Raw genomic sequence first — 18,422 nt, forward strand, 5'->3', positions numbered from 1 at the left:
AGGCCCTGTTTTTTAATTCCAATAGTATGTCTTCTGCACCTGGGTCTTGTTACAGATCTTGATGTTCTTCTAAAACACCAAATTAGATCTGACAAGCTTGAAGTCTGCTCAACCCTGCCATACGCTAACATTTCACTAGTGCTTAATGTATAGTATGTTGAATTAAACTAACCAAATCACTCTCATTGCTGTGGTCTTCATTGCCCACCTTTTAGCCTTGTAACTGCATTGGCACAGCTGCACAGTAGTAAGGTATAAACACTTTCTACCAATGCAACCCAACTTCTGAAAGCTGGGCAAGTGTAGTGTGGCAACTAGTTGCCCTGCACTGCAAGCTTATCTCATGTCTTTGGGTCCAAGGATAAGTTTGTGGTGTTCAGTACTCTTTCTTTGTGGATAATAATATTAATGCAGTTTTAAAAAATAATGTATTTTCCTTACTGCATAGGAAAGATGTTCATAATAAAAGCTGTTCCTGCCTGCCCTCTCCAGCCAATAAGGCATTTGGTAACAGTTACAACTTAGTATATGCTTCTCAAACTCTCTTCTGATATTTGGAACAGAGTTCTGACCTTTGGGGGATACACAGAAATTGGGGGGAAAGTGGGCAACACGTAGCAGAATGTTACTACAGAAGGCACTGTTCAGAGTCCTTGTAAATATGCATCACAACAAATAAACATGCATAAATACATAATTTAATTTGCATGCAACCTTTCCACAGTTCAACCGTACTCAGTGTGGCTTAAAGCATGAAAAAAATACATAACTCCAATATAACAAAATAATAATAATAATATAATAATAATAATTTATTATTTATACCCCGCCCATCTGGCTGGGCCTCCCCAGCCACTCTGGGCGGCTTCCATAAGAACCAAAAATACAATAAAATATCACACGTTAAAAACTTCCCTGAACAGGGCTGCCTTAAGATGTCTCCTGAATGTCAGGTAGTTGTTTATCGCCTTGACATCTGCTGGAAGGGTGTTCCACAGGGCGGGCGCCACTACCGAGAAGGCCCTCTGCCTGGTTCCCTGTAGCTTTGCTTCTCGCAATGAGGGAACCGCCAGAAGGCCCTCGGCGCTGGACCTCAGCGTCCGGGCAGAATGATGGGGGTGGAGACGCTCCTTCAGGTATACTGGACCGAGGCCGTTTAGGGCTTTAAAGGTCAGCACCAACACTTTGAATTGTGCTCGGAAACGTACTGGGAGCCAATGCAGGTCTTTCAAGACCGGTGTTATATGGTCTCGGCGGCCGCTCCCAGTCACCAGTCTAGCTGCCGCATTCTGGATTAGTTGTAGTTTCCGAGTCACCTTCAAAGGTAGCCCCACGTAGAGTGCATTGCAGTAGTCCAAGCGGGAGATAACCAGAGCATGCACCACTCTCGCGAGACAGTCCGCAGGCAGATAGGGTCTCAGCCTACGTACCAGATGGAGCTGGTAAACAGCTGCCCTGGACACAGATTTGACCTGTGCCTCCATGGACAGCTGTGAGTCCAAAATGACTCCCAGGCTGCGCACCTGGTCCTTCAGGGGCACAGTTACCCCATTCAGGACCAGGGAATCCTCCACACCTGCCCGCCTTCTGTCCCCCAAGAACAGTACTTCTGTCTTGTCAGGATTCAACCTCAATCTGTTAGCCGCCATCCATCCTCCAACCGCCTCCAGACACTCACACAGGACCTTCACCGCCTTCACTGGTTCTGATTTAAAAGAGAGGTAGAGCTGGGTATCATCCGCATACTGATGAACACCCAGCCCAAACCTCCTGATGATCTCTCCCAGCGGCCGCATGTAGATGTTGAAAAGCATGGGGGAGAGGACAGAACCCTGAGGCACCCCACAAGTGAGAGCCCAGGGGTCTGAACACTCATCCCCCACCACCACTTTCTGAACACGGCCCAGGAGGAAGGAGCGGAACCACTGTATAACAGTGCCCCCAGCTCCCAGCCCCTCAAGACGGTCCAGAAGGATGCTATGGTCGATGGTATCGAACGCCGCTGAGAGATCCAGCAGAACTAGGAAACAGCTCTCACCTTTGTCCCTAGCCCGCCGGAGATCATCAACCAGTGCGACCAAGGCAGTTTCAGTCCCATGATGAGGCCTGAATCCCGACTGGAAGGGATCCAAATGGTCCGCTTCTTCCAGGCGTGCCTGGAGTTGTTCGGCAACCGCTCGCTCAATCACCTTGCCCAGGAATGGAAGATTTGAGACTGGGCGATAGTTGGCCATCGTGGCCGCATCTAGAGATGGTTTTTTAAGAAGCGGTTTAATAACCGCCTCTTTCAGCGGGTCTGGGAAGGCCCCCTCACGGAGGGAAGCATTCACCACCCCACGAAGCCCATCGCCCAGCCCTTCCCGGCTTGCTTTTATTAGCCAGGATGGGCAAGGATCCAGGAGACAGGTGGTTGGTTTCACTCGTCCAAGCAGCCTGTCCACATCCTCGGAGGCAACAGATTGGAATTGATCCCACTCAACTTGACCAGACAGAACTCTTGCACTCTCCCGCCCCAGCCCTGCTCCCACGGTGGAGTCTACTTCTTCCCGAATCTGAGCGGTTTTATCTGCAAAAAACTTTGCAAAATCATTGCAGGAGAACATGTGGCCCGTACTGGGCCCCGATGTTGCAGGTGGTTCCGCTAAATTGTGAACCACCTGAAAAAGTCTCCTGCTGCTGTTTTCTGCAGATGCAATAGAGGCGGTGAAGAAATTCTTCTTCGCCGTTGCTATCGCCACTTGGTAGGCTCGACGTTGAGCTCTAACCTGTGTCCGGTCAGATTCGGAATGAGTTCTCCGCCACCGGCGCTCTAGCCGTCTCAACGATTGTTTCATTGCCCTCAGATCCGTGGAAAACCACGGGGCTGTCCGGGCTCCATGCAATCGGAGAGGGCGCTTCGGAGCCAAACAGTCAATAGCCCTGGTTAACTCCACATTCCAGCGGGCCACCAGGGAATCAGCTGAAAGGCCATCAACATGGGATAAAGCATCCCCTACCACTCTCTGGAAACCATTTGGATCCATTAAGTGGCGGGGGCGGACCATCCGAATTGGTCCCACCTCCCTGCAGAGGGGATGGGTCGCAGAGAAGTCCAGTTGCACCAGGAAGTGATCTGACCATGGCACTTCTTTCGTTTCGCTTTTACTTAGTGTCAGATCACCAACATCCATAGAGGTAAACACCAGGTCCAAGGCATGTCCACGGCTATGGGTTGGGCCAGACTTATTCAGGGACAGCCCCATGGAGGCCATGCTTTCCACGAAGTCCCGAGCGGCCCCTTGTAAGGTCGTGTCGGCATGGATGTTAAAATCCCCTAGGACGACCAAGCTAGGTGTCTCCAGGAGAACATCCGCCACGACCTGAAGCAGCTGAAGCAACAATAAATTAAACATTTAAAAATACAAAGCCAAACTAAACAATTTCCACATAAATCACAACAAAATCTAAAATAAAGATACAAAAAACCCCAGCAACAACCACACAAACAAAACCCCAAACAGCATTCCAGCCCAAGAGTCTGTTCAGCAATCAACAATCAGCCTCAGCTTTTGTAGCTTGCAATCAGTCAGGGCTCCACCCTCCCAGGCCAGGTGGAAAAGGTCTGCAAGGCAGGAAGGCAGGTGGAAAAGGTCTGCAACCCAGGACTCACAGGCAAGATGGTCCATATTTGAACACCAAAGGTAATTAACACAGAAGTATGTTGGCATTGAATTTTAACCTTATACATAAGCTGAGTGAACAATTATGTTTAGACCAAAAAAATAAATTGGAATTAGCTGTTTATGTTTTGAAATGTGTTGCTGTAAAAAGTTCAGTTATGACCCTTGCTTTCCAAAGGACAAAAAAGTCTGAGTCAACTAAACATGTGGGCAATTTTGAAGCATTGTAAAACTCAGCCTGCCACAGCCTACCTGTCTTTAAAAGGAAGCAAGTTTCCTAACTGCAAAAAGCAAAAAAAAAAAAAAAAAAAAGGTAAAGTAAATCTGTTGTACTAGGAAGACAGAATGTTCTAATTATAGAATCCTAACTTGTGATATGTGCTTTAATTTCTCCCATAAAACAGTGCCAGCCTAGAGGCACCCATGAATTTAATGCTTGTATTGCCTTAATTTTGTTTGTTGAAACATAATTCTAGGTTGTGACAAATCTGTTTACACATTTACTAACTTTTCCTGTGTAAAACCCAAAACCTTTTATGTCATATCTGGGTAAATGTTTTCTTCTGTGCTATTGATCCAAAGCATGATTTTCTGTCCCAGAGTGTGCTGGAGGCCTAATACAAAATCCTATGTTTTGCTGCTAGTGGTAACAGAGCATGGCTGAAGCTAAAATTGGGTTGCAATAAACTATTATTTATTTCAGAAAATTTATATACCACTTGATTGTAAACCACTTTAAGGGTTTAAAAACAACAGCAACAGACTATACACTATCATTATCTGCAACACAGTCCTAAGTGTTTGTTTAACAGTAAGGCATCCTGATAAAATGAACCTGCACCCCTTTTTTTTTTTTGCCACTAACCCAATTGGTGAGGAAGGGGAATTCTGAGGACATCCCTTCTCTCTCCGTAACTTTAGGGCTCCAGTGCATGCAGCATGTAGCTGGATTTGAAACCACATGAATAGCGAAGGGTGATATCCAATGTTTGTCAAAGCAGACCCTATTAAGGAAATATGCATGGATGCTTGCTTCTGCATACTAGTACAGTGGGACCTCAGGTTACAAATGCTTCAGTTTACATACGCTTCAGGTTACAGACTCCGCTAACCCAGAAATAGTACCTCGGGTTAAGAACTTTGCTTCAGGATGAGAACAGAAATTGTGCGGCGGTGGCGCAGCGGCAACGGGAGGCCCCATTAGCTAAAGTGGTGCTTCAGGTTAAGAACAGTTTCAGGTTAAAAACGGACCTCCGGAATGAATTAAGTAGGTAACCAGAGGTACCACTGTAACTAATTTGAATGAATAGCAGGAATTGCTACTAAATAAATACATATTTGTAGCTTTTAATTAGAATAAAAGAGTTTTGCTATTCAGTTATAGCTCTCTCTGACTTTATATTTTATTTAAAATTAGACAAATTAAAATTTATTTTCTCAGTAGTCTGTATTTTTAAACAAATTTTTCTTAGTTTTGAACAAGCAACTTAATAAAATGTTTCAAAGGGCTCATGTGAGATGAATTTTTTTAAATAAAAACAACAACCAAGATTATTTAATTTCACCATCTGTTCAGACTGAAACCGCAATCAGCCAGGAGGTCTCCCATGTGTGCAAACCATTCTAGTCTGAATGGCTGCAGAAAATAACAGCATGTCAAGCAAGTTCAGTGTTCCTTGTCATTTGAGAGAATGACTCTAGTGAAAACTGTAGCAAAATGAGCTGAGATACTTTAAAGGATAAGATACATCCTTACACTCTGGATTTAGCTCTGCTTTTACAGACTTACTGGCTGTCTTGGGCCATATGTTGTTACATCATATTCTCTGCACGTGGCAATTTAAGGCTTCATTACCATCTGCCTGATTTGCATGCATTTCCATGGTCCTTAATGTTGACAGCTGTGTTCAGAGGCCATTGCCACCTGCCACATGATAAATAACCTCGTATGTGGAAAATATGAATGGATAGTCGAACAAATTTATATTGCCACATCTGCCTCTGTCATGGTCTTTTGATGACACAATAGGACAGAGGGGACACCACCTAAATTGGCCACTGTTTGCCCAGCCTAAATTTGTATTCCTAATACATATCCTAATGTTAATTCATTCATATACATACATATTTTTAAAAACCTACAGATTTTGGATGCAGAAATAGTCTAGCTGAGCTGGCCCAAATAATTAATCCATTTCTAATTAGTATTGGAATGGTGTCTTTTAGGAGGAAAGGCCACTCTTTCCAGACTTTTCAACTGGATTTGAAGTGAGCCCTGTTTTATAAAGAATGAGCTTTGATGTGGTTGGGGGTGATGAATAAGTAGGGGTTACTCCAGAATAAGTACTTTGGACAAGAAAGGGAGTAAAAAAGGCCATGGTTAGGAGAACAATAATTTACTCCTTGGACCGCAAGAGCTTGAAGTCATCCTTGAATGTTCCTGCATCTTTTGTATTTAAATATACATTTGTCAAATCAAAGGCAGTATAAACTATTTTAGGTTGCAGCATGTACAGTTTCAGGACTACAACTTTGAGCTCTGAGAGGAATTCCAAATTGTGCGCCTCAGGAGTTTAATGGGAGAAAGGCTAACACCTTCACACACTGATGAAATTTGGATCATGCTCTTTGTTTTCAGTCACTCATGTTGTATTCCTTGTATTTGGCTTGTTAAAAATATACCCTCTTCCTTTAAGTGTGATGAAAATAGTAATCATAGTTAAGTGTTGTCATTTATCTACTTACTTGAGAGTAAGCTCAATTGAACTCAATGGGACTTCTGAGTATATATACTGTACAGCGGTACCTTGGGTTACAGACGCTTCAGGTTACAGACTCCGCTAACCCAGAAATAGTACCTCAGGTTAAGAACTTTGTTTCAGGACGAGAACAGAATTTGCGTGGCAGAGGCAGCGGTAGGCCCCATTAGCTAAAGTGGTACTTCAGATTAAGAACAGTTTCAGGTTAAGAACAGACCTCCAGAACGAATTAAGTTCTTAACCTGAGGTACCACTGTATACAGGATTATACTGTAAAAAAAAATAAGAATCCACAGGTCACTTTAAACATAATCACTTTATTTGTGAGTGTTTACAGACACTGTACTCAAAATTGGTGGACAACAAAGCATGGAAACAATAAAAAAAATGCTGAATATTGATGTGTACTTTTATACATATGTTGGGCTTTGAAAAGATGGACTCACAATAAAAGCAAAACTGCAATTACTAAACATTAGTGACGATTCCCAAAAGCCTGGGGGGAAAGCCATATTTTGCACTGGTGTGGGCACTAGCTGAATTTCAGGGAACAGGAATTTCCAAAGCCAGGGTGCCACCACAGAGAAGGCCCACAAGTCACTGCCAGATATGCAATTCCAAGTGGTAGGTAGGACACTAAGTAGGGCTATCTTAACTCACCAGCAGGATTGTAGGGGGGCAGGAGGCTAGGCAATCCTTCAAATGCTTTTAAGTATTCAGTAATGTACTGCTTAGAATTTGTAAAAGGAGTGTACCCCCTTTGAAGTGAGTTATGTATGCAGATTAAAAGGGAGTGTTGTGGTACCTCCATCAAATCATGCACCTAACAGGATGAAGCCCGAGTGAACTTAATGGAACTGACTTCCAAGCAAGCCTGTGTGGCATAGTGGTTAGAGCGGTTAAAGTGCCGGACTAGGGCTTGGGAGACTAGGGTTAAAATCCCCTGGGGGCTGGGTGACCTTGGGCCAGTCACAATCTCTCAGACTAAACTCCCTAAACTGTTGTTGAGATTAAATCAGAAGGGAGAGAACCATGTAGGTTGAGCTCCTTGAGCAAAAAGAGGGGGATATAAATGCAATAATGTAAATATAAAACCTGTGTAGGATCCAGGTGCATATTTTGGCAGGTGTTTTCAATGACGGAGCAGGTTCACCAAAAACCTGTGCCAAAATGACTTTAAAGTGCCACAAGGCTCCTCCTCTTTTCTTGCCCTGCTTGACTGCAAGGCAAGAGGCTTCAACAAGACTGGCTCTCTGTGAGGAAAAGTTGGGTGGGGTTTTTAAAAAAACATTTCAGTTTGGCGGCTGCGAGGCAGAGCTGTTTGGGAGGTCGCCCGCTTTGCCTCCGAGCGGAATGCAAGTCGCCTCCCCGTTCCCGCTGCCGCCGAGAAACCCACGCGCCTCGTGGTAACCATTGTTTTCTGTGCTGAGGGGAGGCTGTAACTCGACCGACCTGAAGTTCTTGGCAGAAGCGAGAGAGGGAGGCGGCTGCAGCAGCAGCAGCACCGGGAACGTCCTGCCCAACCCCGGGCCGAGAGGAGCCCATGCTCCGGCTGCCTGGGGAGAGAGAGGGCGGGCCGCGGAAGAAGGGGCGTGCTCGGGAAGCGGCCATGGCTCCTCCTCGTGGGCCGGGCGGCCGAGGGAGCCGTGCAGCGTTTCCCGCCTCCACAGGGGGCAGAAATCAGTGGCTGGCTGCTGCTCGGCATACTTCCTTTTCCCCGCGTCCTGCCGCTGGAGGACCGGACTAGAAACTTGGGAAAGAGGGCTGCTGCTGCGGCGAGCGCGGGAAGGGACCGAGGGGGAACAGCCGCCTCTCGCAGCCGCCAAAGCACGAGGAGGAGGAGGAAGGAGAGGGCAGCAGCAGCAGCAGCCCTCCTCGTTTTCTGCCGGTGCCGGGGAAGATGTCCGGCGGGAGCAGCCGAAGGAGAAGCGGCTCCTCCTGGCACAGCAGCTTCTCCCGACTTTTCTCCAGGAGCCCGTCCAAGGAGCAGGAGGCAGCGGGCACAGCAGCAGCTGCTCCTCCTCAGCAGCCGGGCGCACGCAGGTAGGGAAAGGGCGCGAGCAAGGCCGGCAGCGGCGGCTCGTCTTCTCCTTCCTTCCTCCCTTCCTTCCTTCCTTCTGGGCTCGGCTGAAGAAGTTGCTGCCCTTCGCGGGCGGGTGGTGGCGGCTCGGGCGCCTCAGCCCCTTCTTCGCGTTTCCCTCGTCCCCGGCCTTCCCCGCCGGTCCCAGCTCGTCTCTGTCGCGGCGCCCCATCGCTGGGCGACAGAAGCAGCTGTCTTGCTGCTGGGACTGGCGGGGGCAAGTGCGCGCGGCTGTGGGCGAAAGTGGCATTTCCTGGTGGTACAACACGGCCAAACCGTGCGGGCAGGACGCTTCTTCGCCGCAAAAGAGTGTGTGCTGGGCGGGTTGAATGAGACTGGATCCCCCCCCCCCGGGTCATTCGAGTCCACTGCCTTATTTCCTTTCGAGCTCTTTCTTTCCCCTCCTACTTTCCCAAAGAAATCAGAGTTGGACCCGATTTCGATTTCAAGCACTTTCTCATTTTGGAACAAAGCATTTGCCATGAGGCATTCTAGTCAGAAGGCGGTGACCTTAACGTGGCACTCCAGATGTCACTTGCAAAAAGGGAGTTCGTGGGGACTGACAGGGCAAGCGATGTCTTTCAGATCAGTATATATATTTTTGGTGAACTGCCTTTGGGTCGTGAGTTGTGATGGGCAGTATGTAAATATTCTAAAAATAAATAAATCTATTACTCCAGCAGTTAACAATTACTGGCAAGCACATCTCTGAGGTTGAGCATTCTGAAGTAGTTGATATTCCATATGGATGCCCTTAAAGTTCACTTCCTATAAAAGCAACTTCCCCCCTCCTCTCCTGCCAAGCAATTCTGACTGAAGAAGTACAGTATAGCTGCCATCCTAGACATGCTTTCCTGGGAATAAGCTCCCTTTAAAGCAGCAACTTGCATCCTGCTAAACATGCGTGGGACTGTGCTACAGCAACATAACACAACTTTTAGTAAAGTAACATAATTTTGAATCTCTGTTAGGAATAACTTTTCTCACATACAGGAAATGCAGAGGTTCTCTGTAGAAACTAATTACTGTGCAATTATTTGTAATCACATTCCAGAGTCTGAGTTAACCTAGTCCTATTACAAACCTCCTGACCAAGCCCACAAAATACTGTACTATGAAACTGCTTTACTTTAGCATACAGTAGCCCCTCATTTCACATGCATTTGACTTGTGTCAATACGCAGTTAGAGGTGGGCTGGTTGAAATTGTGCAAGTCAAGTCTCAAGGAAGGCAGAGGATTTTAAAGTTCTTTTTGAACCAGGTTGCCCAAGCAGACCAAGCAGTGAGAAAGGAGCTTTTAAGCTCTTTGCCTTTCTTGCTGGGAAAGGCCCACTTGGTGCATTGGTGCTGAGAGTGCTCTCTTTCCCTTCACCCACTAGCCACAGGGCAACTGAAGAGGTTTGACTATATGTGATCTACATGCATACGTGGGAACCTTGGAACCGAACCTGCACATAAGATGAACTATGTATTAGACCTCTCCACGTTGCTTCATCTGGTGAATAAGCAGGTGTATATCTTTAAATGGGGTTTTAAATGTTTATTCTGGATTTTAGCTAAACCATAATTAGAATCAAGTGTTTTTGTTGGTTAAAATGAAGGAATAATTCCTTCACAGAAATATATTTTTGTTTCTGGCTTTGGCCATTTATTGTACAGGAAGTTGTAAGCCATTTGGCATCTTGTCTTGGTTTTTGTTGAGCAATGAGTCCTCTTAAGGTATGACAAATAATAAGATGGAAGATTTCCTAGATTATTAAACAATGTAAACAAAAACATTGTTTGTTTAGGAAACATGCCACAGATTGGCTTGTAGTACTGGTGCTACTATAAGTTGGAAAATTTTCTCTTGTGTGTAAAATAGAAGAAGAATGTGGAATAAACTTGTTCTGAATTGCACTGGACACATTTCTGCTTAAAATTGCATATGACTTAGTCCCTTATATCCATCAAGTTCATTATGAATAGGATGCACGTCTATCTCAACTGTGTGTAAATCTCCCTGGTTTACTGATTACTATCTCCAGAAGTAAATAGTCTTGACACCTTGCTGGGTTCCTTCATGAGGAAGGGCATAGTATAGAGTGAATAAATGAATAATAATAATACAGTAATAGTAATATCACTGCAGTGGTGTAGAGAGTTAAAAGTTTTCATTTATTTTCATTGACCAAATGTAGCCTACTATATATGAATGTTTAAAGTGACACAGTATGAGTACTGAACTCCTCCCTACCACAGCATGTACATTAGATGAAAGTTTTAAGACAATATGTGCAGTGTTAATGAGCCCTTTACAGTCTTGGGAGACTGTCATTTGATTCAGAATGTGATAATAGATTTTCCACTGTATAGCAGGTTTGGATGTGGTAAAGATATGTTATGTACATGAACTATGTGTTTATAGTTGTAGCATATGAGTGATGTAGACTGATTATGTGGGCTTTATTTATAAATATTTCTAGGTGGCTTGCAACATAAAAACACAAAAGCCATTAAGGCAACAGAAGATAAACACTACCAAGTATTTATGAGACAGTGCTGTCTTAAATTGAATGTTAAAACCATATCTGCATTTAATAACTGTTTTATTAGAATAAAGTTTATACTTTTGGATTCTAATTAACTATTGTTGTCTAATAAACATTTTCATGAATGGAATATTCATTTAGGTTATAGTTACAGTTAAATGCTTACCATAATCTCTTGCTATCCTTGACTCTCCCTCCTCTCCCCTCTATTGTCTATTTTTTATCGTTGGCTTTTGGGGAATGGAACCGTCTTCTTTTTCAGTTTGCTACATGCACTTAAATGGATGTGCTGTACAAAAAATTAACAGTGACCCACATCTATTGGCTGATATCCAACATTAATCTTAAGAGTACATCCGTTTATTCCAGCAGGTCTACTATGACTATAACTGAGTTGGATCTCACCCTTAGAGTAGAATAATTTAGTTACTGTGCATCAGATGGAATGCCCCCCCCCAAACCAGATACAGTGGTACCTCAGTTGTTGAATGTAATCCATCCCAGAAGACCGTTCGACTTCCGAAAAGTTTGAAAACCGAGGTGCAATGGGCAGTTGGCAAATTCCATTGAGAAATGCGCCTCAGAAGCCATTCGACTTCTGAGGCGCATTCAAAAATGGAAGCATTTACTTCCGGATTTTCAGTGTTCAAAAACCAAAACATTCGGCTTCCAAAGCGTTCAACAACCGAGGTACCACTGTATGGGCAAATCCCCCCCCATGCTGCTAAACTACAATTCCCATCATTCTTGGTCCCTGGCCTTGCTTGCTGGGGCTGATGGGAGTTGTAGTTCAGTCACATCTGGAGGGCTAAAAGTTTCCCACCCCCAATTTTAAAACACATTTCTTTAGCTCATGGTTGCAAGTAAAAGAACATAAATGTTGGCTTATGTTTGGCTGAAGTTTAACTATATGGTTTAGAAAACTGACAACAGTGAATAGTGAAATGAAGTAGCAGTCCCATGGAGCTAGCACACTAAAGAGCTTAGTGGTTGCTGCTGCTTTGCTGTGGAAAGATCTTGCAACATATCAGCTGATGATCTTCACTGGAGAGTGTTCCTGTTTGCTGGCTTCGTTGGAGACAGCTGGCTGAAGGACCTAGCAGTTGTGAGGCTGCTCAGCCTTCAGAGATCTCTCTGTCCCGCAGTATTGTGACAAAGCCTACTCTTTGCTGGAGAAGGCAAGTAGAATACTGTAGCAGAGAAGGCTTATTACTCAGGAGAAGAGGGAGGAGTTCTTCTGACAACCTCCACCAAACATATACAACCCTTTTCTAGCTGTCCCAAGGCAAGCATCTGTATATTAACCAACATTTTGGATGATACTGTACTCCTGGTAGCCTAATACTAGTACTATTAGACAATGCAGGGACTTGGTTTGGAGCAAATATGAGTTTGATTTAATATTCTGTGCGAGGTTAGGATGGTTCGTCTGGTAGAGATCTTCCAATGCCTAACCCCCTCCTAAGATTGCTCTCATTTGTCCATTCAGTGCTGATGAACCAGGTTTGCAAAAGGTCACTTTCTGTTAATCACTCTGCACTTTTTAGGACAGATAATTTTGAATAAATATGATGCTTGATTTATACCCTTGAATTCTGGAGTTGAGTATTGTACAGAGTAAAGAAGTACAACTGCAGAACTTTCTTTGACCACTGGAAAATGAGTTCTAGCATCTTGTAGTACTGAAATAATTTAAATAACTCTTATTTATTTTGCAATGCCTGCTAGGATTTTCTTTTGCTATTACTGTATTTTATAGCTGAAATGAAATTGCTTCTTGGCGTTTAAAATTGCTACTGCTTAGAGTTCACCATAGACATCATTTTCAACATCATAAATATAACTGGCACTTTAAACATTTACATAATCCTGTTTTAAACTGCTGGATCTATTCGCATATGCAAACATGGGCCAGTATCATGCGGTCAATATTTTGTATGAAGTATTAAGGTCAATATTTTGTTTTCAAATACAAGATATTGCTGCTCCTTTCTTTGTAATTGTTTAAATTTAATCAAAATTCAATATTCTCAAATGTGTTGCTGCAAAGTAGCAGAAACATTACTTTTAATTTGAAAATCATGTTGGAATCTTCCTATGACCTATTTGTCTAATGTATAGTCTGTATTAATATTAGTTGCTATGCTTGACAGATGACAGTAGGAAAATCTCAGTGTAATCTGCCATAATCCTGATGCTCAATATTGACCTTGAGCTCTGTACAAAAATAAAACATTCTGATGTTCATATGTACTGCAGATTAAAAAATTTGCTTTGTGTAATATTGGTCAACAATATGTATTTTTAATGTAACAGTTAAAATTTGGTGACAGTTTTTTGTGAAATTCAGAGGGAATGGGAAGATTCTGATGTTCTCAGTGGTTGTAATGTTTCTGTTTTTCCCTCTTTCAACAATCCTAGCATCAGTTAAGATTATTTTCATGTAATCTTGAAATATAGATTGTCTTGCATGGATTTAAATAATTATTTTGCACAATTAAAACTTCCTTGTTTCTCTTGCAGTCATAAAAAATGGAGCTGTTTAAGTTTTTAGTCCAAATTGGTCAAGAAGAATGTGCATTTTATTTTTGCTTTCCAAATTGGAGCCCTAAATCAGAAATAGACCCATACTGTTTAGTTCCCAGGTTGTGAGCATTATGTGAAGCAGAAACAGTTTCCTAGTTGCAGGCTCCTATGAAGGGGTGGTTCTTCCTCACCCTGTAGCCACCTTCCAGGCTGTTCTGGAAGGCCCTCCTGAAATTTTAAGATCTTTGAGGGGCTGCAGAGGAATCTGAGAAAACAGCATCCCCCAACTTCCATTTGCAGATTAAAGGCCCAGAAGCGAATAGGCCTGAAAAACAGCACCAAGTAGCTGATTGTTATAGTGAAACTCAGCGGCTTAGTTGCACAAATAGCTGGTTGCCTTAGCTGTTATCCTCAATATTAATAATTCTTTATCCTTTCAATATTCCTAGATTATTTGAACTTTTAAAATAAAATAAAGGCAGAGAACTCCAATATGCTCTCAGGAGGAATCTAAGGGAGAGCATGTGTGAATGTAGCTGAATTAGAGGCACTTTCTGTAGTAGCTCGTATGGCAATTGCATCCATAACTCCATGTATCCCTGAACTTTTCCCCGTATCCTTACTATCCTCTGTCAGCCCCACCACCACCACCATTGTGCTACTTAAATTAATGAGGGATACTGACACTAGTATTCTACTCAGTCCTAGCAGGGTTTAAATTCTATTGCTGTCAAGCATCATTGGAATGCCAACACCCTGCATAGTCTTTGAAAGTCCAACCCAGAACCCCTGTCTTCCAGTTTTACCCCTCCCATACTTACCCAACATACTTACCCAACTGCATTGTCAAAGCCAAGACATCTCTGTTCTCCTGCCAGCGCTCAGTTTCCTTCTAAGTTCCAAGCATTGCTGCCTAATACGGCAAACAAATGTTTGTATACATAATGTGGGTGGGGTGGTTCAATAAAGGAAGAGAAGGGATGGGCTTTTTCTTTACACATTCAGAGGATTGTTGTGCAGAACAAAGGTAAGGAAATGCACTTGGACAGTCTTTGAAGATTTGTGTTCTCTTGTATATTTTTGCACAGGCGATTCGATTTGATTTTCAGGTTAAGTGATTGAACTGGGCTGCTTCAGCAGCTTGGAAATAAAGTCTATTATAACATCTTGTATGTTCTAATTTAATCTAATTTAATCTCACCTTTTTCTAAATCTTAGGCTCTGCATTAAGACTTTAATCATTTTCAAAGTGGGTTCATATTTCTTACAAATTCAGAATACAGTATTTCAGAATAACTAATTTGGCTCCTGCCACTTTAATGAAAATTATAAGCAAGGTATATAAACAGGAGATTGCCTGTAAATTTTTCCGCATCAGTGTTCGTGACCCTGGGTTCCAAAGAAGTTGGCTTTGGGGGGGGGCAGTGGGTGTTCCATTCCATTTTGTAAGAAGTTGAATTTTCATTTTCGCAATAGTATTAAGAGGACACTATCTTTTCGTTCTGTTATTGGGTGAATGCTTAAGGGAGTGCAGTCATGTGGCCACTTTCAAAGGAGAATTGGAAAGTGGGAAGTAGTGCTCAGCCTTTCCTCTGCCTCCCTATTCTTCCCTGTAGTCCTCCCCTTTCCCCCAGGTCTTCAAGTCCCAATATGAATTTATTTCCAATCTCAGAATTGGCTAGACGAAACTGCAGAAAAACTACTGGAGGACGAGAGAGCAGGGGAGAATTGGCAGAATTGCAGGACAGTTTAAGCGCTCGTTTCCCACCTGCCAATTCTTATCTGCAAATGCCATCTCACCTGTGCATTAGTATTAAATGTAGTAACATGTTTTTCCTCAAAAAAACTTATCTGAGCTAGATAGATTAGTTAGCATAAATAGGAGTTTTACTTGCAGTGCAAATAGCAGGTGTGGGAGGCCAGATCAGATCTAGAGGGCAAATGGTTAAAAAAAACCCTCTCCCATTAATCTGGCTCAACCCCCCCCCCCCCGCCCGCCCCATGTCTGTTTACATTTTGGAAAGTATTCATGCAGTTGCTAATTGCAAGAGTGGTGTCTTGTCTACCTAGGAGACAACTTCAAGTTAATTTTAAAGCGAATAATGTTTGAATAGGTCTAGAAGTAGTTTACAAGTGACTTTACAGAAAAGTTGTTGTTGATGATGGTGCCCAATAAGAAACTGAGAGTGTGTACATTTATTTGTTTAGCTGTTTCTCTTACCTTGTAGTGTTGCTAACTTTGTTGTTCCTGCCATTGTGTGTTTGTTTTGTACAGTTTCTTATAAATGGATGGCATTTTTAAACCAGATTGCTTCTACAGTGTATTACATTAGCTGTCCTCTGGTTTTAACATTATAGAGTACAGCTTTGTTAACCTCTAAGAAAGGCCATAATTCTTAATATCCTTTCTCATTTCAAAATACAGGAACACATTCCAGTGTTTGCAGAAACAGTGGATTGTAATTTTTTCCTGTATTGCAAGTGGGTCACAAAGGGTCCTGTTCTTCTAAATACTGTATATTATTGGCATCAGCAGTTGTAGGCTTATTGTTTACAGCTCTGGAAGGCAGCATCACTTAATGGGGAAAAGTACAGTTTGGGAATAACCAACCTTATCACTTTTTTTCCTACACAGAGAATTTTTGGATTTAAAACAGTTGGTTTACTTTTTGTATAAGTCATCAACTAACAAGAGGCCTTGTACAAATAATGGCAAAAATCCAGCATACAGTATTGTATGTACTTAAATCATAATTTATTTCATTGGGTTTTAAGTACACTTGACAGCTCTTGATTAACAGCCAGTGTAGATAACCTGACCGCCCAGTTTTCAAAAACGTTCTTGAAAAGGAGAAACTGTGTTGGCACAAGTATTAGTTAATGAGCTATAAACCAGAGAAAACAGAAATTTTCGTGTAGCCCAGGGTGACATAGAGATACAATGCTGATTTTCTATTAATCCATCATGGGTATTACCGTAACTCCTTCCCCCTACGTGATGCTTTATATAAATCTTCGTATTTTCTTCTCATCTAAATATTCATTTAAGGTATTTCTGAAAAGTATTGTTTTTTAGATTCTAAAACCACCTCATATTTCTCTTTCATTTTAAGTATTACTTCTTAGAATAAATAAAAAGCAGCTAATTTCAGTTTTGCTATACAAGATATACATTCACAGAAGAAAACCTTTTTTACTTACCAAAATGCTGCAGTCCTAAGCCCCAATAAATAAAGTGGACTTGCTTCCAATTTAACTTGCATCGGATTGGGCTGCAGTTGTATCTTTTTGATAATATCAGTAGCAGAATTATGTAGAAAATTTTTATTAACTGAATTGCACTACACACACCAATTTTACTGTCAGCTTCTAATTCTTATGTTGGTGCATCCCTGTAACTGGTTCAAGCTCAGTCCTGTCCTAATTGTTTATACTTGGGAAAAGCTAGCAGAGATAATGTCATTACACTGAGGGAAGAAAACCTATTCCATGTCTTTATAAGCAGACTAACTAGTCTTTGTATATTAACTTTACACTTTATACATCTCAAAATAATTGTCTTATGGCATGCAAACTTTCCCCATTAATCTCCACTTTTCTCTGTGAAGTTAATTTGTGAAATCCATGTGTAATTTTTCATATGACGATTATATATGTGGCTTTCACATATGTACAGCAGGTCTAGGTAAAGGTAAAGGGACCCCTGACCATTAGGTCTAGTCGTGGCCGACTCTGGGATTGAGGCGCTCATCTCGCTTTATTGGCCAAGGGAGCCGGTGTACAGCTTCCGGGTCATGTGGCCAGCATGACTAAGCCGCTTCTGGCGAACCAGAGCAGTGCACGGAAACGCTGTTTACCTTCCCGCCAGAGTGGTACCTATTTATCTACTTGCACTTTGACGTGCTTTCGAACTGCTAGGTTGGCAGAAGCAGGGACCGAGCAACAGGAGCTCACCCTGTCGTGGGGATTCGAACCCCCGACCTTCTGATCGGCAAGTCCTAGGCTCTGTGGTTTAACCCACAGCGCCACCCGCGTCCCATACAGCAGGTCTACATGCACTGAAAAGCAATGACCAATAACAGCTTTCCATGGGCACATACATGTAAGAAAAACCTGCATATAAAACATCTTCTCCGAGTGTGTAACTTCAACCTGTTTGAGTCCTATGGTGCTTAGGTGCACATATTCGAAATAAGGCAGCACTTACTCACAAAGAGCTAAATGGGTAATTAATTTAACGCATGAACAATGCAAAAATCCCTCTTTGAGTCAAAGAGAATTCTTGCTTGAAAGCTTTGTGCGGACAGGCAGAGTCCCCCCAACCCCAGGCGACCTCCTAGCGGAATACTGTAATGACTTGACAATGTGCTATGGGATTAAAATTGGCCACAACTTTATTAAGTTTCAGATTTAGGGAGACCTTGGCTCAGGTATTGGGCGTTTATCCTTCCCAGTCCCCAGCCGGGGATCTGGGAGACATCAGGGATATCCAGAATGTGTGGGGATTGGGCTGGCTCTGGAGCCATCTGATGCTTCGCAGGTAAGATTCACCTTCTGTTGTGTGGGCAGGGCGGTCCCTCCCCCTACCTGGCTGATCCCCTGGCAACGCCTCCCCAGGCGGGATTGGGCGATTGGCTGAGGTAGGCGGAGACCTCCAGGTATCTAGCCTGGGGAGGGCAAAGCCAGCCCGTAATACCAGGAGCCGCACTGGGATCCAGGGGGCTGCACATAAACACACAAAAGGCGCCCCCCATTTGATGTGGGGAGCGGTCATTGTAGTCAGCTGGTTCAAACTTTTCTTTAACCCAGGAAGATACTGGAGACATTCAGGATTGCTTCTGTGCAAACACCTTTACTCACTAAGTGA

The 18,422-nt window shown here is 43.1% G+C and overlaps 1 protein-coding gene across 1 annotated transcript in view; it reads left to right on the forward strand.

Moving 5' to 3' along the window:
• The first annotated feature begins 7,036 nt into the window (after nucleotides 1-7,036).
• CRYBG3 (crystallin beta-gamma domain containing 3) overlaps nucleotides 7,037-18,422 on the forward strand; it is a 60,128-nt gene continuing 48,742 nt past the window's right edge. Inside the window, exon 1 of the mRNA XM_082221199.1 lies at nucleotides 7,037-8,461. Within this exon, the coding sequence (XP_082077325.1) occupies nucleotides 8,319-8,461 (143 nt within the window). The 5' untranslated portion in view covers nucleotides 7,037-8,318. The remainder of the gene's footprint in view (nucleotides 8,462-18,422) is intronic.

The sequence above is a fragment of the Podarcis vaucheri genome, assembly GCF_965113315.1.
Source record: "Podarcis vaucheri genome assembly, chromosome: 4".
Lineage (NCBI taxonomy): Eukaryota > Metazoa > Chordata > Lepidosauria > Squamata > Lacertidae > Podarcis > Podarcis vaucheri.